This window comes from Symphalangus syndactylus, chromosome 21, assembly GCF_028878055.3.
Source record: "Symphalangus syndactylus isolate Jambi chromosome 21, NHGRI_mSymSyn1-v2.1_pri, whole genome shotgun sequence".
NCBI lineage: Eukaryota > Metazoa > Chordata > Mammalia > Primates > Hylobatidae > Symphalangus > Symphalangus syndactylus.
The window spans coordinates 77,316,628-77,343,744 of NC_072443.2; the positions used below are offsets into that span (position 1 = coordinate 77,316,628).

Consider the following 27,117-nt stretch of genomic DNA (forward strand, 5'->3'; position numbering starts at 1 on the left):
CACCGAGCTCGGGCTGCGGGGCTGAACGTCTGCCTTCCAGGCGCAGCGGCAGCACTGCCCTCGGCCGGTGTCTGTAGCGGCACTCGGCGTGCCCCGGGCGGACGAGGAGCGCATGCTGGGTACCCCTTGCCCGAATCGGCGGAGTTCGCAGCGAGCGCGAGCGGGCCGGCCGGCCCGGATGGGCGCGGGGTTTGCGGCCCCCACCGGGTGCTGCGGAGCGGTCCGGACACCGGGGGCCCGCTGAGTGCCGGAGCCGCGGCCGCAGAGAGAACTTGGGGCGGGGGCCATGCCCCGGCGCGGAGTCTAGAGCCGAGCGGAGCGCCCCGCGGGCCCGCCCGCCTCTGCGGCTGTTCGGGTCCTCACAGTCCCCGCGCCCGGAGTTCGCAGCGCGCTCCAGACAAGATGGCGCGGCCGGTCCGGGGAGCGCTCGGGGCCCCGCGCCGCTCGCCTTGCCTTCTCCTTCCCTGGCTGCTGCTGCTGCTTCGGCTGGAACCGGCAACCGCGGCGGCTGGCCCGCGGGCGCCCTGCGCGGCCGCCTGCACTTGCGCCGGGGACTCACTGGACTGCGGTGGGCGCGGGCTGGCGGCGTTGCCCGGGGACCTGCCCTCCTGGACGCGGAGCCTGTGAGTGCCGCCCTTTCCGCCCTCTCTGCGCCCCGGGGCTCTGTCACTTGGGGACGGGGCGGCGGGGGTTCGTACGCAGGGAGGGGGTGCGGACTGGGTTGTGTGTGTGTGGACGTGCTTGCGCGTGCTGGAAGACTGTCAGGTTGGGGTTGCGGAGGGGAGACCCTGCGTGGAGGTCCGGGGGAGTAGGCATGCGAGAGAGCTTGGAGGAGAAGAGCGTGCCTCGTGGGGTCTGGAGACGAGCGAGCGTGGGTCGTAGAGGTTTGGGGGTTAGCCAGCACGCGTCGTGCAGGCCATCAGCGGGTTGGGGAGCGGGAGTCTGGAGCTGAGTGTGTTTGCGGGTGAGTGGGTGGGAAATGTCTGGAGCAGAGTGTGAAGAAGTCTATGTGGGGGTATGTGGGTGCGTTTCCTTTTCCTCTCCCGTAATCCAACTCTGGTGTGTGAGCTCCTTGGTCTTCCAGTGGGTAATGAATGAAGGTGGCTGTTGGCTCCAATCTTTCGTTTACATTATTTATTAGTTGGTACTGTGTGTAGCCGTCTCCTGACCCCCGAAGACCGTGGTGGCCTGACTTGCTTCTCTCTGCGGGGCTGAAGGCAGTCTTCCCCCGAGGACCCCTGAGTTAGAGGGCTTTGACAGTTCCTGGCGACTTGTGAGTGCTGGGAGTTTGTCCTTTTCCGCCTGATTGGCATTTTACGGAACTGTGTTCCAGACCCTTCCTGTATGTTCCCTGGGGCCCCATTGGGCTTGGTGATCCAGTGGGGTGGGGCCCACCCTCAAGACTGTCTCCTCCATAAATGGTGCAAATGAGTTTTGGAGTAGTGCTGCTTCAGGAGAGGGTGCCAGGGGCTTGGCTGATTTAAGCAGTTTCTTTCACCCGAAAGAGGTTCTTTTCTGTGCTGTCAGGATGTGGGCCTGTTAGGACTTAGTGGGACACTTCTTACAGGAGATTTGGCAGGAAAAAAAGGCATTAGACTTCTGTAAACATGGTAGAGTAGAACAGTCTTCTTTTACGTCTAAAAAATCTGGTCCATGAGTCAAATCCTGTTCAGTTATCGGTAATTAGCATCTCCGTAGAACCACTAGTACCTTTCCAGAAAAGGCCTAGCTTAAATAGTCCGCATTTCGGTTGACTAATTGGACATTTTTCCTAGAACATAGGAAAGGCACAGCAGTAACCTCAGGCATGACTATGGCTGTTTTGAAAAGAGAAAACTGGTGTCACAAGTCGTAACCAGCACCTGTGGCTTAAGAAAATGTGGCCTGAGTTCTGACTGCCGTGAAGGGAAGAAAAGTTAATTCCTTTTAAATGTAAAGATCCTGTAGCTCTCAAAATGGGGCACGAATCTTTAACTTGGCCCCAGACACTGCTCTATGAACAAGTACTACAGAGTTCTGAAGACAACCAGGACCCTTTAGTTACACTTAGGTTTTCAATATCTACTTCTATGGCATTTACTGAGTTAGTGAAAATCAGTGGTCGTAGGGTGGAGGCAGAGCTGTGTTAAGTACTGGGAGATACAGCCCAGTATTGTCCTTAGGTAGTATCTTATTTAGTCTGGGGTATTGTGATTTTTCCCTTACATACGGTATTTTTTTTTTTAATGGAATCATGTGGGCAGAATCAGATTAACTTCTTAAGTGTTCACCTGTTGGAAGAGTGACTCCCAATGCCATGTGTCAGTGGCATTGTGGGGAAGGCACTTAGTTCCACAGCAGTAACTTCCCAGAGAGGACAGGGTGTCCTCTTATTTGCACTTTGCTATGGTCACAAGATCCACTTTGCCTTGCCCTTTAATTTTTGGAGCAAACATACTGGTTATTTCTTTAGGCTTTCTGTTGCCTAGGAGTGACATTTCACGTGGCATAAATACCTTCAAAATTGAAATCCTTCTCTTTTACTCACACATTTGATGATCGGTAAATACCAAAGTGGGTGTTTTGAGCATCAGTAGACTTTAGTATACTGATTATGGTGTTGACTGATTCGATTTTAAGATATGAGCAGCGTGATTTCTGGTTAGTATGTAGCAACACAGTGTGCAGTACAAAATGGCTATCCTTTGAAAAATATTTTTGAAGTTATCTTATTTCTGATTAAGGACAAATCAAGCAAATGTGTTCTTTTTTTTCTAGACTTCAGACTTCTGAATTTAAATCATTAGTCTCCATGAGTCTTATTCTGGAATTTCCATAAGAGTATTTATATGGTTTTTATTCCTGGCTAAGATTCAGCAAGACTTTAGGGGAGAAAGTGTCTGTATATGTATATGATATAATGAAATATCTTGTAGTTTCATCAAGTTTACACGCTCTAAGCCCACGGTGTCTAGAAAATGCTTTGAGCTAGTTTATAAATCCATGAACTGGATTTACTGCAGCTAGTTCAAACAACTTCAGGCTGTAGGTTTGAGATAGCAGAGGACCTGTGGCTTTATGGGACCTTTTTTTTTTTTTTTTTTTTTGCAAACTGTGTGTCTAATGTGGAAGTTGCTTCTAGGCCTAATATAAGAAAAGTAAAACTTGTAAATAGTGAACGTAAATGCAGTGTGAATAGAAGAAACAGAATGGATAATGATAATCGGTTCATTTCTGGGGCCTGAGGATAACTTTTCAGCACAATAACTTATAGTTGTAGTAGTCAAGCCATAATTTGAGTCTCCCAGCCCATTACGTAGGTGAGATTGGCATGGTCCAACTAGCACATTCATAAATAGCACCAAGCCACTGCCAAGCCTTATTCCAACTTCCCAGAACCCGAGAAGAAGTTGAACTTCTTAGAACTCAGATATTTGCTTTCTTTGAAATTATTTTTGAGAGCATGGCTTCAGAAGCTATTTAAGAAGTATTAAATACAATTTACCTTAGACTCTTACCTGTGCCATAAATTTGAGCAGTGTTTAGTCACAAAATGTTGCTAGTTTAAATGTCCTGAGAGCTGAATGGTAGCCCATTGGGTTGGGATTAGGAAGGCAGGCCTAGAGGAAGAACAAACCCTGGTTTTTGTTCTCAGTGTGGAGTGAAGATGACAGAGCATTCAAAAGCAAGGATATTCACAAAAGTGTATACCGAGTGTGGTTATCCTGAGCCACATTAAGATGAGTTTATTGATTTGGATGTCTTTGTACTATGTGTTTGCAATACCAAATCAGTTAGCTTAAATCTAACCTTGCCAGTTTGGGCAAAGAAGTGGTGCTTATGATTACATTAGAAAATAAACACCAACTGTGGTTGCCATTGTAGTTGGGAAGCAAAGAAGGCCTTTGTCTTTCAAATTTTACAGCTGTGCTGGAAGGCCCAGGTGTGCAGGGTGTTGTGAATTAAGGGTTTGGAAAATACTTTCCATCCTGTTTATGCAAATTAAGTTTAAAGTGCAGATCACCAAATTGTTCTAGAACCTAAACTGAGATTCATGTTTTTTTTTTTTTTTTAAGTAGATTGTTGTATGGGTGGTCCTGAAATATTTCCTTCTCCATATCACTTAAACTCAACAGACTCTGAACATCTTCCGATTTGTGGGACAGGGAAGGGTTGTTTGGAATAGGGAGCATTTTAAACACAGGTTAATTGCCAAGAATACAGTCTGAAAGGTGCAAGTGCTCTTAGAGTTTCAGGGAACTTTAGCTTGAGCTCAGAGTCCTTTTCTCTTGCAACAAGTGTCTTCCCTCTTGATGGGGGAGAGCTTGTCTGTTGATAGCTGTCTGACAACTTTTTTTTTAGTAAGGTGAGGTTTCTGGCAAATAGTATTGGTTGTCGTGAGAAAAAGGCACACTGTTTAAGTCTTGCTGTTGTGAAATTGTGGGCATAATATCTATTCTCTGAGTACAGCTAAAGTAGGAAGTGTCCAGAGATCCCCAGCGCCCCATGTAAATTAACTCCGTATTGGCACACAATGTCCCTCTTGCCTTTAGGACATGTCAGAACTGTTCCTGCCCCGCTTTTCAAGGGACTGTTTTAAAAAGTAGTGTGTTGTCTCTTTGCATAATTGTATTTGGTTACTAGGTTTTACAGACTTTGGACTTTTGAACATATTATCAGCAGTAATTCTTGGAACCATCTTCAGAAAGATGAAGAAACGTTAAGTGTAGTGTGATGAGAGCTGGTTCCTAGTGGATGTCCTCATGTCCCATCTCCCCAGCTCTTCACCGTTAGCTGAAAGCTTTCCTCCCTCCAGTGTTAATTACTTTGCCTGGGTTCTCCCTGCAGCTTCCCTGAGTCCATTGGGACGGCCTCTGGCTGACCTTTCTCTCCCTCAGACACCGTGATCACAATGAAAGGGCCTCTCCCGCTTCTGCAGGGGTGTCTCCTTGGTGCAGAGTCTTTTCAGCATCCTCTCTTTCAGGGTGGACAGGAATGCGGGAGAGAGCACTGGGGTTTTGTGTGACTTAGCAATGCACCTGGCCCAGTGCTGTGCACCTGCTAAAGCCGGAAGGTCTGTTAGGAAGGCTGGGTGGAGGTTGTTTAAAATAGCCTATAGTTATTTAAAAAGTGGCATCCACAGGAGAGGGAAATCTAGAAGAGGGATTCATTGAATTGAAAGTTGTTATATGCAGTAAAGGATGTTGGTTGTACCAGAGTCTGTCTGTCTTCTTTTCCTCCTTTGTTTTAAACATAAAAGGGATTCCTCTGACCTACCCCATAGGTAGAAGGACTTTAAGTTTCACCAGCAAGCCTAACTTTCAATTCCTTTTGAATGAGCTATGTGACATTTACCCACTGGGTACGTTCCCCCTCCTCAGTGACTGCAATTTGAAACCCTGGGGGTTTAAAAGCGAACGGGACTCTGGGCCGTGTTAATATTCAGAGCTGTTTACAATGGATGCAGTTTCAAAGGCTGATGGCATTGTCTTGAGACAAGAGGGAGGAGGGGTGAAGGAAAAATTCCCAGGCAGGGAAGGGCAAATATCTAAAAATCTCCAGTGTTTACCAGCCTGTGGGAAATTTAGGGACCGTTACTGTTATTTTTTATGACTTAAGCATGACACTGAGCCACTAGCGTTCATTCTATCTACCTCATGGCTTCAGTTCTTATGTGTCAATTACGTGATTATCTTCTGCTTTTGTTTCAATTTAAAGTGTGGAAATTGGCAAGAAACTCAGAACTTATCTCCTCTGCAAAGAAATAGAGCACTTTGAAGACCAGCGGTTAACATTTTTATAATAGTTTACCTCTGGGACCTGCGTTTATGTTTTGCTCAAAGAATTTGATATAGCTGCACAGTTTAGAAGGGCAGTCCCGACTGACCAATTAATTGTCCAATTATGACTAGGACAGAAGTTTTTTGCTGAAGTACTTGATACATGACCATTGTTATTAAGCAAAATGAATGGATCAATAAAGATTGCAGAAAAAATTTGCAGTTTATTGATGGTCTAATTTCTAATTTTAAGTTGGCAATTAAGTTGGCAATTCGTGTCTCTTTTGTAGGGGGTGATGGGTATGCTTGTGAACTTCTCTTATACAAAGGCTTTTTGCTTTATATGTTCCTATATTCTTATATTTTGTATAATTTGTTATCAATAGTTTTTACTCAAGTACTTTATGCATAGTCTTTTGAAACACAAGTTATAACTTCAATCTGTTCATAGAAGTGATTCATTTTTTTAAGCTGTTTCTCCATTTCACTGGGTTTTATACTTTTCATTTCCTGCCTTTAGTTCTTTATATCTTCTAAATGGGCATTTGCTACCCAGCTGGTCTCCATTTGGGTTATTGACTGGGGGAGAGAATGGGCAAAGGACAAAGCTTTCCTCACCTTTACTATGTTAAATATGCAGGGGCCCTTGCCCCTGGTGGTCACACCCAACTGACACTCTTCATTAAGGAGTGGTGGTGAAGGGGTTGAAAGTTAATTCTATGGTCCATCCCTTGCACCTCCAGTCTACAGCTACATGTGAGATTTTGGGCAAACCTCTTCATGTCTAAAAAGACAGAAAAATGCTCTATCTTATAGAAGCTGTGAGGACAAAGTTAGATAATGCCTATATTTAGCTAGGTTCCTCAACTTGGGTGCATCAACTTTATGATGATTCTGGAGCACAATTTGAAGGTTAAAGGCCTCAGTAGCTCCAATGTGTTATCCTGTCTCACAGCCAATCTCTCCCAGCCAGATTCCTTCCTTCCTTCTTCCCTTCCCCTTCCCCTTCCTCTCCCCTCCCCCCTCCCTTCCCTTCCCTCTTTCTCTTTTTCTCTCTTTCTTTCTCTTTCTTTCTTTTCTTTTCCTTTTCTTTTCTCTCTTTCTTTTTCTTTCTTTTCTTTCTTTCTCTTTCATTTTCTTTTTCTCTCTTTCTTTTTTCCTTTCTCTCCTCCCTTTTCTTTTTTCTTTCTTTCGCTCCCTCCCTCCCTCCCTTCCTTCCTCTCTACCTCCCTCCCTCCCTTCCTTCCTCTCTCCCTCCCCCCCTCCCTTCCTCTCTCCCTCCCTCCCTTCCTTCCTCTCTCCCTCCCTCCCTCCCTTCCTTCCTCTCTCCCTCCCTCCCTCCCTTCCTTCCTCTTTCTCTCTCCCTCCCTCCCTTCCTTCCTCTTTCTCTCTTTTTTCCTTTCTTTCTCTTTCTCTTTCTTTTCTTTCTTTACTTCCTTTCTTTTTCTTTGGACAGGGTCTCACTCTGTTGCCCAGGCTGGAGTGCAGTGGTGCAATCAAGACGCACTGCAGCCTCAGCCTCGTGGGCTCAAGCAATCCTCCCATCTCAGTTGCCTGAGTAACTGAGACTACAAGGCTTATGCTACCACACCCAGCTTCCAAGCCAGATTGCTGGTGACAAAGGCTTTCCTGGGAAATGTTTACCTTTCTGCTATGAAGGAGTCTTTTGGGGTGGGAAGATGGCAGCCTTCTCCTGTGAGTTTTGGTGATATGTATGAAGCAGCCTTCTCCCATGGATTTTTGGTGATATGTATGAAGTGCCACAAGTGAACCTCAGGTGCCCTTGGAAATCTTAGCCAAACAGGCTGGAAGCTATGAACAGTTGCAACAGATTATATAATTAGCAAAAATTATTGAGGTATTTTATAAATCGATTCCAGTTGTACAAATAGTTATGTCTATTTAGCGCTATCCTTTTGGAAGGGAGGCAGGTACGGGAAGGTGGCAGGGAAGTGAGATGCCCTTAAACTGATCATTTTATCCTATTATTTCCCAGGGTTTCATTGAAACTGAACCCTACCAAGATGCAAGTAGCACCTCTCAGTCAATAGCTTGGAAAAATGCAGGTGTGCTCTTCCAAACAGGGTTAAGTTACAGACTTTAGGGCTGGCTGAATCCTCACTGGTACCCACTTCTCTTTGGAGAACCTTGAGGGAGGAGGAGGGAGGACAGGAGACAATTGTGGAGTTGCATGCGAAGAACATTTTTCATTTGTTTTGGTCTGTTTGGAATTGCATGGTAACTTTGTAGGGGACACAGGCGGGGAACACAGGGTCATTTGAGGAATCTGGCAAGGATGCCACCTGAATAGCCGTTTGCTGTTTGCTATCACTCCTTGTGCACCTGTGCCTGAGTTCCTTCCCCAGTGAATGGCCATGATTCACAGCCTTGCCCACATGAACGGCCACGATTGTTTGCGTCTTTATTACTATTTAATCTAGCATAACCGGTAAGGCCCATTGTGCGAACAAGCAATCTGTTCATTTCTGCAGGTCCTAATACATTTTGGTTTCCTTATGAACCAGGATGCATGTTCTAATTACTGCTTGTTCAGTTTGTTTTGGCAAAAGGTGACATTTAGAGGGTTTAAAGAAGGCATGGCCTCTTTTTAAGTGTTTTGCATTGATTAGTTTTTGAACTTTTGTGGTCAAAAGTTCTAATCTCTGATCTTTTATGGTCTGCATTCTCAAGATCTCACATTATTAGGAAGAAAATGAAGGAAATGAGTGAAGGTCTCTCTTACGAGCAGAATTAGCTGGACTTTGAGAAACATGATGAATGTAATGCAGGGTTTTTCTTTTTTTTTAGCTGATTAGAAAAAAAAACAACTCACAACTTTATTTTCTAAGACTCCTTTATGCAGCATTTAACAGCTTCCCCCTCCCTGTTTTGCTCCTTCCACCAATTTATAATTTGCCATTCAAATAATTTACTGCTTATCTTGGTCAAAGCATACATTGCACTGAAATTCTTTTCTTCCGGATTACCTACTTGATGATAGCCTGTTAAATACAATGAGAAGGATTGAACACTTCTGAACTGGAGAATAAATAGATAATCTTGCTGTTTCAAATCTTGTAGTTCCAGTGCTCTTTTGTTTGAAAGCATTTGTCTCTCAAGCATTAGCACTTTGGGCTGGATAACAAGAAATTAACAAGCTGGGCTCCGCTTAGAGAAAACTTACAACTGATTAGAAAGTAGGCTGTTGCAGATACAGCTTCTTTTTCTTGTGAGGTGATCTGAAATACATAGTTTTTAGAAAAAATTTTGAATTAAGGGAACAGTTGATACACAGGCGGGTAGTTTAAATAAACTAAGTCACTTCTGTTGTTCTGGAGTGCTTTTTCTTACCTTTTGAATATGGAGAAAGGTAAATACCTACACAAGTGGACAGAATAATGTAATGAACTCTAGGTACCTGTCACCCACCTTCAACAATCATCAACTGTCTTATTTGATCTGTTTCCCAATATGCTTCTGCCCTTCCATGTTATTTATTTTTTTTTTGGAAATAAATCAAAGGCATATCATTTTATCTGCGAATGTATAGGTTTTTTTTTTTAATTAACAGCCTTATTGAGATATAATTTATATACCATACTATTTACTATAGGGTGGTTTTAAGAAATTGGAAGTTTTGAAAAAATTGACATTCATTTTAGCTGTGTTTTTCCAAAGGGCGTTTTGGTAAGCTATATATTTACAGAATGTTTATTGGGCACATACTGTGTGCACCCTAGTTTATATGTTCTCAAAACAGATTTTTTTTCTTTTGTAGGAGGTGTTTAGCAAGCTCTTTTGTGCTAGTCCTCTGTCAGAATGTGCAATTCTGATTAACCTTCCACTTTCTCCACATAGCTCTTACTTGGGAGGTTTCTACCAAGCTATTAATTGTTGATTAAAATCCATTTGTGAACAAACATAATTAGAAATGGAATAGATCATTTAAAAAGTGATGTCTCAGACACTGTTGTTTAATAGAGGGATAATTAGCCATTGGTTGTAGTTAAGTCATGAGTCTGAATTGAGTTAACTGTTGTTTACTTTGTAAGGCCTGACCCTCCAGCTGTGGCTACTTGAGGCTGCTTTAAATAGAGTTAGAGGCAGCCTGTAAGAAAAATCTTCAAAAAGCAAAGAACTAGGTTCCTGGAACCCTCTGTGCTTGATTTAAACGTCACACAGATTTGAAAATGCTTTCTCCAAGTAGCTGCTGAATGGTTTGTTTTATTTTATAAAAGTCCGTAGTTTAATTTCTCCTCAGTCTGGTACTTTGTTGGTGAGGGGGCTTCTTTAGAATGGATTTTTTGCTAGCTGCAGCTTCATTTAGGCATCTGAATGGGAATTACTAGTCCTCCAAATTCCATTCACTTTATCCTAGTTTTTGGAATGACTTCCATCTTCTATCTGTGAAAATCAAATTCCAGGTAGATTATGGAGTGTTCAGTGGCTTTAAAAGCTATCCAACATAGTCAGGTTAAACTGGTGGATCTATGAAGCTTAATTAAATTTATATGATAACCAATTAGACACCATTTGCAGTGGGTTCTCCATTTAGGAAAGTGGAAGCACACTCCAATGCATTTTTTTTTTTTTTTAAATTATGGGGCAGAAAAGCTTAGTATTGAGAGATTCTATGAAATTAAGTGCTGTTTTGCAGATTGGGAGAACATGATTCTTTCATCTAGTTTTAGCAGTGTGGTGGTACCTTAACCCAGCATCATGCCTCCGTCTTAGTTTTTGTTTTATTTTTAATTAAGAAGAATTTTTCTCTGTGTCTGTGGTTTCCTCCCTCCACCTGGCCTGGTGTGAGTTTCTGGCACACAAGCTCCCAGTGCTTGCAAAACTTATAAACAGTCAGAAGAGCTCGTTGCTTCCAGGAAGTGGATTGTTGATGCAATGAAGTGATGGATGCAGAGGCTGCAGCTCGAAGGGAGCAGGGTTTCCTTCCATCTTGAAGGAGGAGAGATCCAGAAAACAAGCTGACATGCCCTGTAGTTATTAAGATCTGCCTCATCCCAAATTCCTCTGATTGTTTTCTCAGATTTGGAGTCTGTGTAGGATTCTTCGCTTTGGGTGGTTTGGCCTTATCCAGGGCTATGCTTTACCCAATAGAAAAATCAGAGACTCTTCCATGGAGATTTTTGGATTCTTTCACAAGTTCATTTGAAACAATACTTAGAAATGAGTAAATTATATTCATTTCCTTACTATCCTAATATAAAGATTGGCTGACCTTATTATTTACTTGGGTGAAACTTTATGTGAGGTCGTGGTGCTCAGAACGTCTTTTTGGACGGAAAGGAGACCACGTTTTCATGGAGTTTCTTAAAGGGGTGCTTGACCAAAGAGGCATAAAAATGTTTCACCTGAGAGGAAAAAATTAATTTTCTTAAAGTCATGGAAGTGAGGATGTGGTAGAATGGGAAACTAGCTCATGGCTGGGCCTCAGGAGATGTTGGGGTTTTGTCCCAGCTCTGCCACTGATTGGCAGCATAACTTTGGGCTAGTCACTTCATTTCCTGTCTGTAAAGGGATGTATAACTTCTAAGACTCCTCATTTTTAGGTTCGTGATTCTATTCTAATTGAAGCAAAAAGGGAGTAAACTTACATTTCATTGGATGGTAAGAATTAAATTGATCTGTGTCTAGGATACTTAAACATACTCTGTCTCTGTGTGTGTGTGTGTGTGTGTGTGAGACACACACACACACAAAGGGTCCCACTCTGTCACCCAGGTTGGAGTGCAGTGGCGCAATCATGGCTCACTACAGCCGTGACCTCCCAGGCTCAAGTGATCCTCCTACCTCAGTCTACTGAGTAGCTAGGACTACAGGCGTGTGCCACCACACCTGGCTAGTTTTTATTTTTTGTAAAGATGAGGTCTTGCTATGTTGCCCAGACTGGTCTTGATCTCCTGGGCTCAAGCATTCCTCCTGCCTTGGCCTCCCAAAGTGCTGAGATGACAGGTGTGAGCTACCATGCTGGGCCAATGTTTGCTACTTCTGAGTGAAATTCTCAGATGGATACCATAAGCAGCAAAGAGAAAAAAGGGTATGTGCATGCAGAGTCTCAATGAGGGACCCTTTTGTGAGCCTTTAGATATTATTGAGGAGGAGTGAATACTCCACAAAGAAAGTGGTGCTTTCCTTCATTTTTACCTCGTTTTTCCCTCTGGCCTAAAGAAAACTGTGGAGGCTGGTGCAGATCCACTTTAGATCTTTGATTTAGATTTTTAAGAACTTAGGTAAAAATTAAAAAAAACCCAGGAAAATAAATTACAGGCATGTTTTCCCAAAGGGTCCTTTTTCAGGGCCACTGCAGGCAGCATCTTTCTCAGGCAGTCCTTCAGTGAATACTTGTGATAAGTGAAGTTGTAAGTGATGCTAAGAAACTGCCTTTAAGGACTGGGTGGGCCACCTGTCACATCCTATAGTCATGGCCACAGGAAGGGCAGCTACTCACTGCACTGCCTGTTCTTTCTGGGCCAGCTTCCCATCCATTTTACCAGGGAGATCTTTCTTGTATCCCTTTCAAGGTAGAAACTCAGCCAGTTAACATGTACGGCCTAGTGGCTTCTTTTTTCTTTTTTGAGACAGAGTCTCACTCTATCGCCCAGGTTGGAGTGCAGTGGTGTGATCTCAGCTCACTGCAACCTCCGCCTTCCTGGCTCAGGTGATTCTCTTGCCTCAGCCTCCCAAATAGCTGGGGTTACAGGTGCCTGCCACCAAGCCAGGCTAATTTTTTTTTGTTTGTTTGTATTTTTAGTAGAGACAGGGTTTTACCATGTTGGCCAGGCTGGTTTCGAACTCATGACTGACCTCAAGTGATCCATCCACCTCAGCCTCCCAAAGTGCTAGACTTACAGGTGTGAGCCACCACGCCCGGCTGTGGCTTTTTCTAATTTTGAAGTCTGACTCTCTTTTTGGCCAAATTCATATTAAATTTACCCATCTACCTAGGTTTGCATTGGTTACCTCTTAGTTACACTTTTTTTGAAAATCTTGAGAATTATGACAGTAATTGGACTCCTTAAAATACTTGTCATGGAGAATCTAGAAGCTTTTATTTTCTTTGTTCTGGATGTCCACTTTTCTTCCACGTGGAATTTATTAGTGCCTTCAGTGGGAATTCTTGGGCTTTTCTTTTCCTTCCACTCATTCTTTATCATGTAAATTTTCATAAAACGAAACTTCCGGATTAAAAATTTATTTTTATTTTTATTATTGTTTTCCGGAACAAATTCTTGGAATTTGGAGTTTTGTTTGGGGATGCAACTAAAATGCAAGAAGTTGGAGGAACAATTAGTGGTTTGGAACTTCTTGACAGAAGTTTAACAATTAGGGACTACTTTAGAGTGTCCAAAAAACTAGATTTTACAAAAAAAATTCTCTCTTTAAGCCCCAAAGATGACCTTTTTCCATTGTGCTTTCTGAGCTCAAAACAGGCCAAATGATCTTCCCACCCTTCCTCCAACCTGGTGTGTCGGTGTCACACACTCTCCCTGTTACTCACTTGGTCTCGTTCTGGTGAATTTATTGTTTACATCTTGTCCTTTCCCGGGGAATCTCTGAGTCTATCTGATTAGGTAACTTTTCACACATCCCTGTGTGTGTGTGTGTGTGTGTGTGTGTGTGTGTGTGTGTGTGTGTGTGTGTTTCTCTCCACTTAGACTTGAAAGCAGCAGGGATCATTCAATTTCATGTACCTAGGAATCCCTTGATAATTATTTGTTTATTGCCTTACCACTTTGTCTTGGAGCTTAGTACATTCTTTCAGGGCAGGACTGGATCCCCCAGTTTCATTGTTTCTCTGAGGGGTTCTGAGGTTTACCCCTGAAGTGTAATTGTTCCTGATTGGCCTGTGTGGAGGACTTCATAGGAGTGTTTTTGGAATTTAAATATCAGGAGTAAAAGGCCATTTTCTTTGTGCTAAGGGTCTGTTTTCCCCTCTGGAGCCAGCGGCTAAATGCAGAGGCTTTCTTCAATTGCTGTTGCTTCTTGCAGTGTGGCCCCTCAATGAGAAGTCATAGCTTGTGGTTTGTCTGATTTTATATGTAAGAACTTTTGGAGAGAATATTTGACCTAAAACAAAAATTATGGATAGTCCTCTCTTCCTTTCCCATTTCTCCTTATTTTCTACTTTCTGCTTGAGAACCACTTCAAAGAATCAGATGTGTTGGTGCCAGACGCCGTGGAGTTATTGTTAGAAGAATTTGGAAATATAATTGAAAACAAACTTTGTTGAGCAAAGCAGATCTAGGCGAGTTCTGACTTTGAGGGCGAAGGGAATTCCAAGTTTTTCCTCTATTTGGAGCTGATGTCTCAGAACACTTGTTCTGTGAGATGAATCATCTGTGAATTCTACATCTGGGAGTTATATATTGGGAAATGGCATTCTTTTTAAATGTAGAAGAAACACAAAAGCTTAAAGTTACACTGTAGTTGGAAAATTCTAGTCAGAGTTTAAAATATTAGCATGGAGGTGAAATTGGCCGAGTGATTGGACGTGAATCTGTGATACCTAAAATAGACATGTCCATACATGGAAAACAATATGATAGCCACACTTACTTATTGGGACCCTTTTCCTTTGTTTTGAGACTTTTAAAAAGTCATAAACATCAGCTATTCAGAATCATTAGTTGAGTCGATTGTGACTTGAGAATCAGAATTTAAGCATTTTTCTTGAGCTCTTTAAATAAGTTCAGGTGCCTTACTAACCAGTGAAAAGCCCAGAGCAGTGCAGTATTCCAGGGTCTTCAGGGGAAGATAATGTTGTCTCCTTGTCTTCTCAGAGTCCTGCATTCCAGGCATCTGGTGATGAGGGGCCATGGTTGTGGAGATGCAGCAGCTGTGCTGTTCATGAGGCACAGTGGTTAAGAGGCAGCTCTGGGGCCTGGCTTCCTGGGTGACCTTGGCAATTTAATCCACTTCAGTTTCCTTTTCTGTAAAATGGGAATAATTGTAGTGCCGACTTCCCTAAGCTTGTTATAAGGAAAAAAATGAAATATTTAACACAGGGCCTAACACACAAGCAGAAGCTTGAGGAAGGGTAGCTATAATATTATTATTGTAACTATCACAATAATAGCAGTGTACCTTTCTGCAGCAGGATATATCTGTGTTAACTGATCATCACCATCTTAACTCTATGAAAAATATTGTCTCTGTTGTATACATGAGACCCAGAGTAGCTGAATGACTTGTTTAGGGTCTAGCAGTTGCCAGTTAGAATTCAGACCTGTGTGTACATATTTAGAAGAAAATATGGTAAGACTAACACTGCCTTCTTTCTTGCCTCCCTTTGACGTCTCTGAATTCCTGGAGGCCGATTGGTCTTTGGTGGCTTGAAGCATCTAGTGTAGTTCTGGCTGTACAGCTGGTGCTCTGTACATCGTGTCTTGAATGTGATCTTGAAGAGCGTGTTTCTTTGTTGGTAGGCGTGTGTGTCAGATCCATTTTTGGTTTGCCTCTTTGGTAAAGGGGGTGGTAACATGCACATATGTTTTGCCATCTGTTGTTTATTGTTTCTGTTAGGTTGTGGTTTGTGTTCCTGTTCCATGTTCCTTTGGTTTCTGGAGCAACTGTGAATATTACATGCTTGGGGATCAAAAAAAGTAAACTATTTATAAACAGTAAAGTATCCTTGGGTTTGGAAAGTGTTTTTGTCAAATGCGTGTATATTTGTTGGCTTTATGATCATCTCACTGATGAATCGTTAGTTATTTTGCAGATTGAGAAACATCTAAAAAGATGGACGAGTCATGGTCCAGCCTTGTGTAACCAGCTCACAGACAGCCTTGGTGATAAGGCCCTGGTGTTAACGCTGACCCGAATGGTGTATTTTTAACTCAAGAACATATAAACAGTTTAGCCTGCTGATGGAGTTTATGCACTGCCTGAAATCTTTGGCATGCCTTGGATTTGTGGCCCTGTAAGACGTACGTAGTCCTGGGAGAGTGCTGTGGCCACCAGTGACCCATTGCCCCCACCCTTCATTCAAAAGAAAAGGAATGTAGCAGCAAGATGGAAGGAGAAAGGTGGAATTTATCAATAATTTTATATGATAATTTTTTCTTTTTTTTTTTTTTGAGAGAGTCTTAATCTGTCACCTGGGTTGGAGTACAGTGGTGTGATCTCAACTCACTGCACCCTTTGCCTCACAGGTTCAAGCAATTTTCCCACCTCAGCCTCCTGAGTAGCTGAGGCTACAGGTGTGCACACCATGCCTGGCTAATTTTTGTATTTTTGCAGGGTAGAGACAGGGTTTCATCATGTTGCCTAGGCTGGTCTCGAACACCTGGGCTCAAGCAATCACTGGCCTCGGCCTCCCAAAATGCTGGGATTACAGGTGTGAGCCACCACGCCTAGCCTATAGGATAAATTTTATGTTGAATTTTTTCTGTCATTACTATTTCACTTTGTTATGCAGACTTTAGGGGGAGGAGAGAGCTTTTTAGTCACATCTGTTTGCAACCCCTTGCCCCCCACCTGTAGGGGTCTTTGCAGAGTCGCAAATTGGAGCACATGAATCCCGTTGCTTAAAGCTGTTACTGTCCACCTGCCCCTCATCGCACTTCTTACCTGGCTCCACCTGTCCCAGCCACCACGTGGGGCTTTAAGACTTTTTTAATACCACCATGTCCCATGTCCCTCACCCACCATTTCCTCTGTCTGGAGAATGGTTCTTCCCTCTTTGCCGTGCAGATTTCTGTTCATCTGTCTTAAACGTTTTTCCCCATAGAAACCATGGCTGATGTTCCCTTTAAGTTAGATTCCCATCGTGAGGATTCTGCAGTGCTATGTACAGAAGTTTTGTGTGAATGTTTGATTCGTTTCTGACTCCCCCATTAGTCTATAAGCTCCCTGAATGCAGGGACTGGCTTTGTTTCCAATCCACCATTGTATTCCCAGAATCTAGCGTGAAGCCTGTGACACATTAAATGCTCGTGACAGATATCAGTGTAGATATAGATAGTGGCATTCATTCTGTAGAGTCCTGTACGTCCTATGGAAATACCTCTGCCAGATAGAATAATTCAGACCTCACAGGCTTCATCTGTGTATTTCCTGAATATACCTTGCTTGTTTAGTAGCCTCCTATACCCCTCACCACCCTCCACCAAAGTCTTTAAGTGTTGAGAAACTCAGAAGAACGGAAAGGAAGAAGAAACAAATAGAACCAAAGTTGAAAAGATGACAGGCTGTTTACCTGCCACATTTAGAATTGGCGGTCTTTTTGGTCTCTCTGAATTTTGGAAAAGTCCCATATTCAAGAATTGTCACTGAAGTGGCTTTGTAGTTTAAGCAGTGCATGTGAACTGTCCCCACACGGGGTCCTCGGGCGCTTCGTCCCTGCTGGATCGCTGGTGGCTGTCCTTGGCAGGTGGGCCAGGCCCAGCCGCTCTCCTCCGTGTTGCGTTTGGTGAGAGAGCCGGCGGTGCCCTTCCCAGCTGTTGACATGGTCTCTCATCTGCTCTTTTGCTGGAGCCGCGTTTTGGAGCCTGCTTTTCCAGAGTTGACACTGCAGGGGAGGGTGGCTTCTTCCATAGACCGAGGCTGTCTAGACACCCTTCCCCTTGTGGTTATTCTGCTCGGTTTATGCTGAGCCCTCGCCAGGCAGCTGGTTTCGGTTGCTTGAGCTCTTACTTTGCTCAGGGCTCTGCTTTGACAAAAAGAATGACCAGGCCAAGGTAGCTTTTCTCCCTCGTTGCTGCTGGCAGAGAAAAAGACTGCTTTCCTTGACCAGAGGGAGCTGTAAGAACACTAAGGACAGGTTACCCTGCCCTCTGTGGACCCAGCCCAAGTAACTGTGTAAATTGATAGAAGCTTCTATAGCAGGAGACTTCAGGCAGATACCTTTCTAAATCTGGGCCTTTTCAGCTTGGACCTCAGATGTGAGACATTGGCCCCCATCCCATCCTCAGACACGCAGGATCTCCATCCATGGCAGAGAGACCACTGCTAACCCAGCTCGCGTAGCTGCTCTCTGGGCAGTCTCCCAGGCCTGCTAGCCAGGGGCAGTGGGAAGCTGTGTTCTGCCTGATGAGCTCGGCCTCACACGTTTCTTTTAATGGCTATCGAGATCTTGGACTGTGATGCTGTAGGGAAGCCTTTTGTCCCCAGTGAGCTGGAATAGTCTAGGCAGATTACTGTCTTGGTGGTCGTACGGCGGGTGCTGGAGGGGGTGCTATTGATCTATTAGCCTAGTTACTATGTCTTTATTACTTTTGATTTTCTGGTGACAAATGTTAGGCATTTATTGAATAGAGAAGAAAGTGCAAAAGAAAAAAGAACAACTGATTTCATTATTCGGTGATAAATATTATCACTGGATAGTTTATAAATTTCCAGTAATGTCTGAGGCTGAACACCTATTTCAGTTATGTTTTAAAGACTCAATATCTTGAATATTTTCCCTGACTTTAAACAGTTTTTAAAATATGCTTTAATATTTATTGTATAATGAATTATTACACAACTTACATAAAACTCATAAAGTTTCTCTGATATTGGGCATTTAGGCTTTTTCCTAAGCTTTGATAGACATCGTTATGCATAAATGTTTAGCTATTTCCTTAGGATGAGTTACCCAATTCAGATAGCGCTGGGTATGCAGATTCTTAATATTTTCGGTACCACTGCCTCTAAGAAAGAGGCTGCCAACTTACATGTGAACTTGTGCTTGTCCCACACCCTCACAAACATTAAATGCTGTTTATTTCTGTAATCATGTATCAGTTTAATGGATGGAAATTGCCTCAGATTATTTTAATCTGCATTTCTTTGGATGGTGAGGCTGAAGACTTTACGTAGGATACTCTCAGATATTTCCTTTTGGAGTTTCCTTCCTTTGTTGATGCTCAGCCCAGTACATCATCTGCTGTCCTCCACTGTGGTCTTTGGGCTTGAGCACAGTACATCTCTTTGGTACTAGGGAAGCTGTGTTTCTGAGAGAGCACAGGTGTAATTGCATAGAAAACTGTGCTCTCAACAGGCGTGTCACATGCTTTGACTCTGAACCAGGACATCTTTGGGTTCTTCTTAAACAGATGTGGACGCGTGTTGCAGAGGGGACTGTTGCAGTGGCTCTGTTGATCCTGTACTGCTGCAGCCTTCTGCAGAGCCAGCCTGCCTGTGCCCAGGCTGCCCTGTCTGTGGCCAGGGTGCCTGGTACCTACAGCTGGTGGGAATCAGCGCAGATTAGCATGGCTGAGAACCTTTCAGGAACAGCTTCCAGCAAATGGAAATTATTTTAAAACAAATTTATGTGGTTTTTCTGTCAAGCCTACTTGGAGCATAAACAAGGTTGAATTGTAAGCTGCTTCCCTTCTGCAAGCGAGCCCATGTTTAGAATGTGGCTTTCAGCAAAGTAAACATGGTCTCGAAAGTGAGTTGTCATTGTATGCATGTGATTTGAAAAGTAAAAGTAGTGCACTGAACCAGCATTCTCATAGATAATTGTGATAGAGTTTTAGACATCCCTTCTCGTTTATTTGTCTTCCTGCCACAAAGATCACTACTTCCTGTAAAGGTTTTAAAGGTAAGGAGTAATTTGGTATTGAAAGGATGAAGGGAAAGAAATGCCAGGTCAGTTTCTGTGATGAGAAGCATTTTAATTTTGCCCCTTTGCCATGGGGAATATAAAAAACATCTCGCGAAATACTTAACTCTGTGTGCATGCGTGTGTGTATGTGCGCGCGCGTGTGTGTGTGTGTGTGTCTGTGTACATAAACCCTGCGGTCTGTGCATCTTTGAATTCTCTGCCAATTTCCAGGTGGTTCCCCCCACCCTAGGGACAATGTCGGCTTTATTAAATTGGGCACAGCCTCCCTAGAAGGTGAAACAATGCTTTTAATGTTCTGATTATATATTAATGAACAACCAGGCCAAGGGGCATTTGCCAAAAGAGCTACAAAGTGAGAAAGCCACCAATATCAGAGTGAACTTTGCACTCTGAAAGTGTGAATGATGTTGGGTGAAAGCATTTATGGCACAAGGGGAACAACTGGAATCTCTTTGATGTTGTGTAGCATCCTGGCCCCATTAGACTTTGGGCCTTCCCGTTTAATTGCATCTTTGCTGGCAAGGGCAGTGCTGAGGTGTGGTCTGAAATATAGAGGGGTCTCAGCCACAGAGGACTGGCATACCTGTGCTGGGCAGGGGGACCGTTGGCCATTTATATCTGTTTTCAATCAACTTCAACAAATTTTAATCTAACACTGAAACATATAGTTTCACACCCCCACCCTCCCAGCTTTTACTCTGGAGGGACTTTCCAGAAATAGCATGCTATTATTCTCAAATCCGCCTTGCCCCAACCACAGAAAAGGGTTAGATCTTAATCTTAATCTAATTTATTTTCTCCCCATTGTGGTGACATTTCTTCCTGCCTTCTGGCTTGGTCTTAATTTTTGAATGGCCACTGGGAGCCTGCTTTCCACAGCCTTACTAAATAATTTCTCAAAGGAAGAAAAGAAATGCTCTTTCAAAATGCCAAGAATGTGTTTTCTGTGGGAGGGTAAACTCTAGCTGAGGTTTTCTGCATCTGATGGACTCATGGACAGAGCATGGGAGCGAGTACAGGGCAATTTGGGAAGCAGAAAGAAGCTGACGTTCTTTCTGGGTGTTCTTTTGGGTGTTCATTATTTCCTAGCACGTAGAGGAGCAGTTCTTTCTGCATTTCTGTGGAATAGAAGTAGCTAGGTGGCATTTTCAGTCTGGAATTCTGAGAGCCTGCTAAGGTGGGCAACAGGACTTTTTTTTTTTTTTTAATAGCTTTATTGAGATGTGATTCAAATACCACAAAACTCATCCTTTTAAATGATAGGATTCTGGGTTTTTAGTATATTCGTAGAGTTGCATAACTACTATCTAGAACATTTTCATCACCCGAAAATAAAACCCTGTACCCATTAGCACTCCCTGCCTATCCTTCCTTCCTCCCATCCCCCGGCAACATCTACTTTCTGTCTCTATGGAGTTGTCTGTTCTGGACAATTCATATAAATAGAATCATGCCATATGTGGCCCTTTCTTCTACTTAATTACTTAGCACAGTGTTTTCATGATTCGTCCATATTATAGCAGGTATCAGTACTTCATTAATTCTTATGGCTGAAGAATGCTCCCATCATGAGGAGAGACTGTATTTTCTTTATCCACTCGTCAGTTGGTGGACACTTTGTTTAGTTCCACTTTTTGGCTGTAATGAACAATGCTGCTGTGAACATTTGTGCATAAGTTTTTGTGGGGAATGTATGTTTTCGCTTGAGTGTATACCTCGGGCATATACCGAGGAGTGGAATTACTGGGTCATATGGCAATTGTATGTTTGACTTTGAGGAACTGCTAGACTGTTTCCTGGAGAGGCTGTGCGCACCACGTGGCACTTCCACTAGCAGGGTATGAAGGTTCCCATTTCTGCACTACCTCACCAGCACTTGCTATTATCTGTCTTTTAATTTTAGCCATCCTAGTGGGTGTGTTGTGGTATCTTGTCTTGTGGTTTTGATTTGCATTTCCCTAATGAGTAATAACACGGAGCATCTTTTCATATGCTTATTGACCATTCATATATCTTCTTTGGAGAAATGTCTATTCAGTTTCTTTGCCCATATTTTAATTGAGTCCTTTGTCTTTTTATTGCTCAGGGGTAAGCAGAGCATGTTTAGAAAGTACAATTTCAAACAGCTTGGGGCATTCCCCTGGTTGGTAGTGTGCTTTTCTCTATCTTCCTCAGGCGAGAAGAGTTTTTATTTTTAAGACTTTCAAGATCTGCAGGTAGAAGTGTAATGCCTGATAACTTGCCCCCCTGTTTGGAATCTCAAGGGAAAAAGAAAATGTGGCAGGAAAGAGCACTGGTTTTCCTTGCAGTGAATCCAGACTACAGACGCTCTAGGGGAGCTTATTACATAGTGTCCCTAGGAGAATGGGAGAATTTGCTCTCCTGTAACCTGAGGAAATTGGCTGTGCATATGCATTTATGGAAGAGCCTGACCGTTTTCTCTGCATTTCCTCTGTTCCAAGGCAGGTCTGCCTTTGCTGATGGAGCTTTGCAGCTATAAATTAGACGGAAGGGCAGTATTGAGGCCGTCCAAGTGCAGGCAGGGTAATTGCTCTGGACAGGTTTACAATAGGGAGGTGTGAAGTGCTTGGTGGAGACCAGAAGCTGGGGGAAGGGAGGACGTATTGAACTTGGGCGGCTGCAGGGTGATGGGTTGACAGAGCTAATTGAAAACTATGGCCCCGGTGGCTTTTAATGGGAAAGGGAGCCCAGGCCTGCAGTGGTTTCCTTTAGAGCAAGAAACCAGAAGGAAAATGGCTCATTGAGCTACTCAGGGAGTTAGGACTAAATCTCTGCAGGCCTGGGTGTAGAGGGTCAGGTTTTCTGAGTTTTGTTTTTAATTTCCTACTCCTTAGTCCCATTCTAGATGAACTGACAGGAGGGTGGTGGTGAGCTTGAGAAAAGGCCTGCGGGGACACATTGGAAAAAAAAGCTGACCCTTACAGTGGAGACCCTTGGAGATCCATGAGTTAGGGAGATGGTCAGCGGGCTGAACTGCCTATAGACAAGTGAGATAATAATGACATGGTAGCCTCTGTTAGTCCTCTAGTCAGAGTTTATGGTGCCAGGGCCTGGGAATCTGCATTGTAAACAGCTGTTGGAGGAAATTGCTTTGGAGTCTTAAATATGAGGGCAGACTCCCTGAAGGCAGAGCCTACCTTATTGACCTGTGTGGCCCTCCTGGCACACAGCAGGGGCTTAATAAACACCTGTGTGCTTATTTCCAAACCAACTGTGAGTTACCTTTGGGTTTTCTTTCTTGATAGTTTCCGGGACACTGCTTTCTCATGTCCCTGAAACTCCTGTCTATGCACACCTGTCGAGATAACCATGGGTTGGCTTTCCTACACATCTGCCCTTGAGTTAACTGTTATTTTCTGCCCCATTGGGGTTAACTGGTTACCTTTTCAGGACCACCTGCATGCATTGAAATTAGCTGTGTATTAAAAACAAAAAAAAAGAACCAAAATCTGGATTTATCTCCATTTATTTCCAATTCCATGGTAGCAACGTGCAGAAAGTCCTTTCAAAGGCGGGAAATAAACGGTGTGGAGATGGTGGAGGTGATATGATTTTCCTTGAGATGTGCCGTGGTTAATGTGTAACCTCTTTCATAAGACTTATGTAGATGTTGATGTGGCCTTGAAGCCATTGCAGGCCCACAAACCCAGGCTGTGTGTCGTGTGTTTGTAGCAAGTCCATGGCTTTGCAGCTAACTCATACCCCCAAGGTTTAATTTTTTTTGGTCGAAACAACAACCAACATCTGTTTGGTAATCCTCGTATCCTACAGCAGGCCGCTCCTGTCCTGTAGTGCATCACTCAGATAGTTGCTGGAGAAGGCTTTATTAGATCACCTCCCCTCCTTTCCCCCATAGGTGTGTGTCTCCAACACACCTATGCGTGATTTTACATTTCTGGCTCTGATGATAACGTCTTTAAAAATGAGAGAATGAACTTAAGTGAGATAAAGGAAGAAAGGTGGAGAGGATAAGGTTTGAGGCGAGAGGGGATTGGGCCCTCCTTTCTGAGGATGACTGAGGTATAAAAACTTATCTTCTCCTTGTAATAAGACATCTTGGTCTGAAGTCCAGGTAGTTTGCCTCTTGGATGAGGTTATTCCAGCCCTACCTCCTGCTCCATTGTGCCTTGGCATCTTTGGGGATTGTCCATTTGGAGGGGCCAGATTAGAAAAGGGGAGAGCATGATTACAGCAATGTTTTACCAGCAAACTGGGATCATCTTGTCCTGTATTTTTGCCTTGCCAGAATTATCTGTTTCATCTGAGAGGCAACATTAAGCACAGGAGTTTGGATACTGTGGAATCCAGAGGGCAAATGACCCGGGTCGTGGTGTGTCTGGCTCAACAAATAACATTTTTCAGTGCCACCTGACCCTAATGGCAACAGCAGCCATCAGTTAAATAAGCCAGCTGTTAAGAGCAAGAACAGCAGTGTTTGCGCAAACAACTTTTAAATTTTCTGATCCTTGGTGAATGTTAGTTGGTTTGTGAATTATTAACTTCAGTGTGTGTGAGGAAATACTGGCTGCTTAAGTATATTTTTATGTAAGAAAAAAATAAAACTCACCACACCCTCAGCTGCTACCATTTTGGGCTCAGTTCCTGCCTGCTCTCACTCAACAGTTGTATTTAAAGCAGAGGTAGGAATGCCGGCTCCTCACAGACCACATGTGTGTCGTGCGTCACAGCGCATCAGTTGTCAGCAGAATTTCACTTTGAAGGGAACGGACGTGTTTTGCAGCCTGCTGGGATAGATAAGTAGGATGATCCCCACCGGGCTGCACAGAGGATCCAGAGTCCTCATGAGGATTTTGGTAAAGATACCAGTGTAGTTGGGAAGAATCCTGTGTATAGAATCAGAAAACTAGGTTTAGTGAATTACAGAAAGCTGGCTTGAGAAATCCGTTTAATGTCACTCAGCCAGCAACTTTTAAAGAGGGTTTTGAGGCAGGTTCTTTAATGTGACCCTGGAGAGACAGCCATCTTTTCTAGTGCTTTGATTTACACAGCAGTGTGTCTCGCAGGAAGAGGCCAGCAGATTTGACTGAGGAGCTGCAGTGTGGCATCTTGGAAAAAGGGGATTTGAGGACTTTGAGAGATAGGAAGAGACTTAGAGAAATCCATTTGTGAACCTGGTTTCCACAGCTGTTTTTCAGAGGTCTCTTGGACCTCTTAAAGTCGATACTAATGGACTACTTATTTCTTTTGATTTTTACCTGGGAAAGAGAATTGTGATTAGGCCCTTATCTGGGGGATAGGGGAGGCTAAGGGAGGAAGGGGTGAAGGATTAAGGAGTTGGAGAGAATTGGAGCTGGCCAGACAGGACTATTTGAGCTTCACATACCTTTGGGTATTGGTTGCTGGATTAATCCTGCAGTGTAAGTCACACTTAGACATGCCTAGGTGTGACTCTTGGGGTTCATTTACTTTACTACAGGGTCTAAGCTCTGCTCATTTCGAGTGAGGAAAACACGCTTGCCATGGGAAGGAAGAAAGCGGGTGCTCTGTCTCCCTTCCCCACCTCTTCATTGTCCTCAGGTGCAATGCCATTTGATATAGGCAGTTCTGAAATACACTGTACGCTTTATTCCCAGGCTGCAGGGATTATTGCTGACATAGACCATGGGTCCTGCAGCCAGCTCCCTGTGTATGGAAATGGAAGAAAAGAAATTCAAGCTGTAAAGAATCTCTGTTTTGGGGCTTCGTAGTGGCGAATTACGTGAATAACTGAACTGAAAAGGTGCCTGGTTTATACCATCATGAATACCCAGGCCTTAGATAAATATTGACACTAGTAGTGTGACAGGCCTACCATTTGTCTCGTGCCCCTAGGAATAAACAATTTTTTCTCAGGTGCTTGTGACCTTATAAACCATCCTGACGAGTTTGTGCAGGTGCTTTCTGCACTAGTTCTTTGAGTTTGAGAGTGGATGGTTTTCTCTTTGTGCTTACATAAGCTTAAACCTAACCAAATCTAAAGCCACTTTGGCTTATCGATCCTAGTTCACTTTGCCACAAGTAAATGCAATCGTCAGCACAGTTCTGCAGAGTCATGTTTGTGTGGCCACGCAGACTAGACCTGGGAATGGAACAGCTTTTATTTACTTTGACAGTATTTCAGGACTGAGTGTGGTGGGGAGTAAGGAGAAAGGAAAGCCAGTCTGGGGAGACTTAGCTGGAGTACAGCTTGCATCTGATAGCTGAGTGCCTGCCTTTTCCACTAAACTGCTCTCACCCCCAACCACCATCTTTTGTTTGGTTCCCTATATCTCAGGGCATAGAACAATACCAGCTTAATTTTGTTAGTGTGCATTATGCAGACACAAGTCATTCTCCACCCTTCTACCTCCCCACCAGTGATAGCATGTTTATTGGAGGGAAGTCATGTTGGAGTCACTTGATTTAGGACAGGCTAGGCAGAGACTTTAACAAACCTCGATTTGTCAAAGGAGTGATTGGTAGAACCTGGGAGATTGTGTGTTCGTTACATAGCAAGTGTTAGGCTAAGTCCTAGCTGTTTTCATAGGGTAGCTACCTCAACGTAGCTGATCTTGTGGATGTCTCAATTTGGTATGACCACTGGGCTTGGATTTTCTGTTTGGATGTGAAGATGCTCTGTGAATTGAATGGCTCTTGTCTCTCTCTAGTGCACAGAGAGGCTATGGTGTATCTAGAAGCACACGTGGTGTTTCTTAGATTTCTGCCTGTAACTGAAACTCCAAAAGGAGTTTACGGATAATTGACTTTTGACAAGGCTTTTAACCATCTTTGCTGGTGATTGGCTTTAAAAGAAAGGACTTATATTCCACAGGTACCATTATTCATTATTTGGTTAAGATATAGTTTAGCAAGTGGAATGTACCGCTGGGGTCCACCCTGTGAGACACATCCTTTGTGAGTAAATGACCTGGACCTGCAAATGGGAGTGGGATGGGTGGGGAGGGGACAGGCATGTGGTAGGGTGATGCACCCAGCCACATTGAATGTAGATGGGGCTGGGTGCTGTAGCTCACGCCTGTAATCCCAGCACTTTGGGAGGCCGAGGCGGGTGGATCACCTGAGGTCAGGAGTTCGAGACCAGCCTGGACAATGTGGTGAAACCCGGTTTCTACTAAAAATACAAGAATTAGCTGGGTGCAGTGGCGGGCGCCTGTAATCCCAGCTATTCAGGAGTCTGAGACAGGAGAATCACTTGAACCAGGGAGGCAGGGGTTGCAGTGAGCTGAGATCACACCATTGCACTCCAGCCTGTGTGACAAGAGTGAAACTCCATTTCAAAAAAAAAAAAAAAAAAAAAAAAAGAACGTAGATGGACCTTGTGGAAGAGGTGAGGCATCGTTTTTAGGGACTTTGCTGAATGATTTAAAAAAAAGAAAGAAAGAAAGTATGTTGTGGCCTAGTCATTTTCACAGCCAGTTTTCCATTTGACATAGTAAAATTTTAGTATGTTCAAGGATGGAGGTCACATGCATCATCTGCTATTTTGTGCTTGTAATTTCAGTGAAAAGGAAGTTCCAGTTTAAATAGCAGAATAGTCTGTATACAATAATGCATGCTGAAATACTTTGTGGTTTTTGAACCTTGACTTCGTATCTTCTCAGCCATTCCAACAACCAGAACCAGGGAAATCATCACTGCCCCACGCCTGTAAACAGGGAAAATGATGTGGTAGATTGGTCTTTTAAATTTAGAGTGTTTCACGACGTCTTAGTACTGCAGAAAGAAAAACTTAGCCCTTTGGCTTTAGCTAAGCATTTCATGACACTCATA

At 43.6% G+C, this 27,117-nt stretch overlaps 1 protein-coding gene across 3 annotated transcripts in view; it reads left to right on the plus strand.

Annotated features, from left to right (window-relative positions):
• Positions 1-402: 402 nt before the first annotated feature.
• The window catches only part of LRIG1 (leucine rich repeats and immunoglobulin like domains 1), a 123,000-nt gene continuing 96,285 nt past the window's right edge, over positions 403-27,117 (plus strand). For 2 of the 3 annotated variants that reach the window (XM_055260370.2, XM_055260371.2), the window contains exon 1: positions 403-623. In XM_055260370.2, the coding sequence (XP_055116345.1) occupies positions 403-623 (221 nt within the window). Of the gene's footprint in view, positions 624-19,881; positions 19,912-21,229; positions 21,244-27,117 lie in introns of all 3 variants that reach the window. The other variant, XM_063630779.1, reaches the window with a different exon arrangement.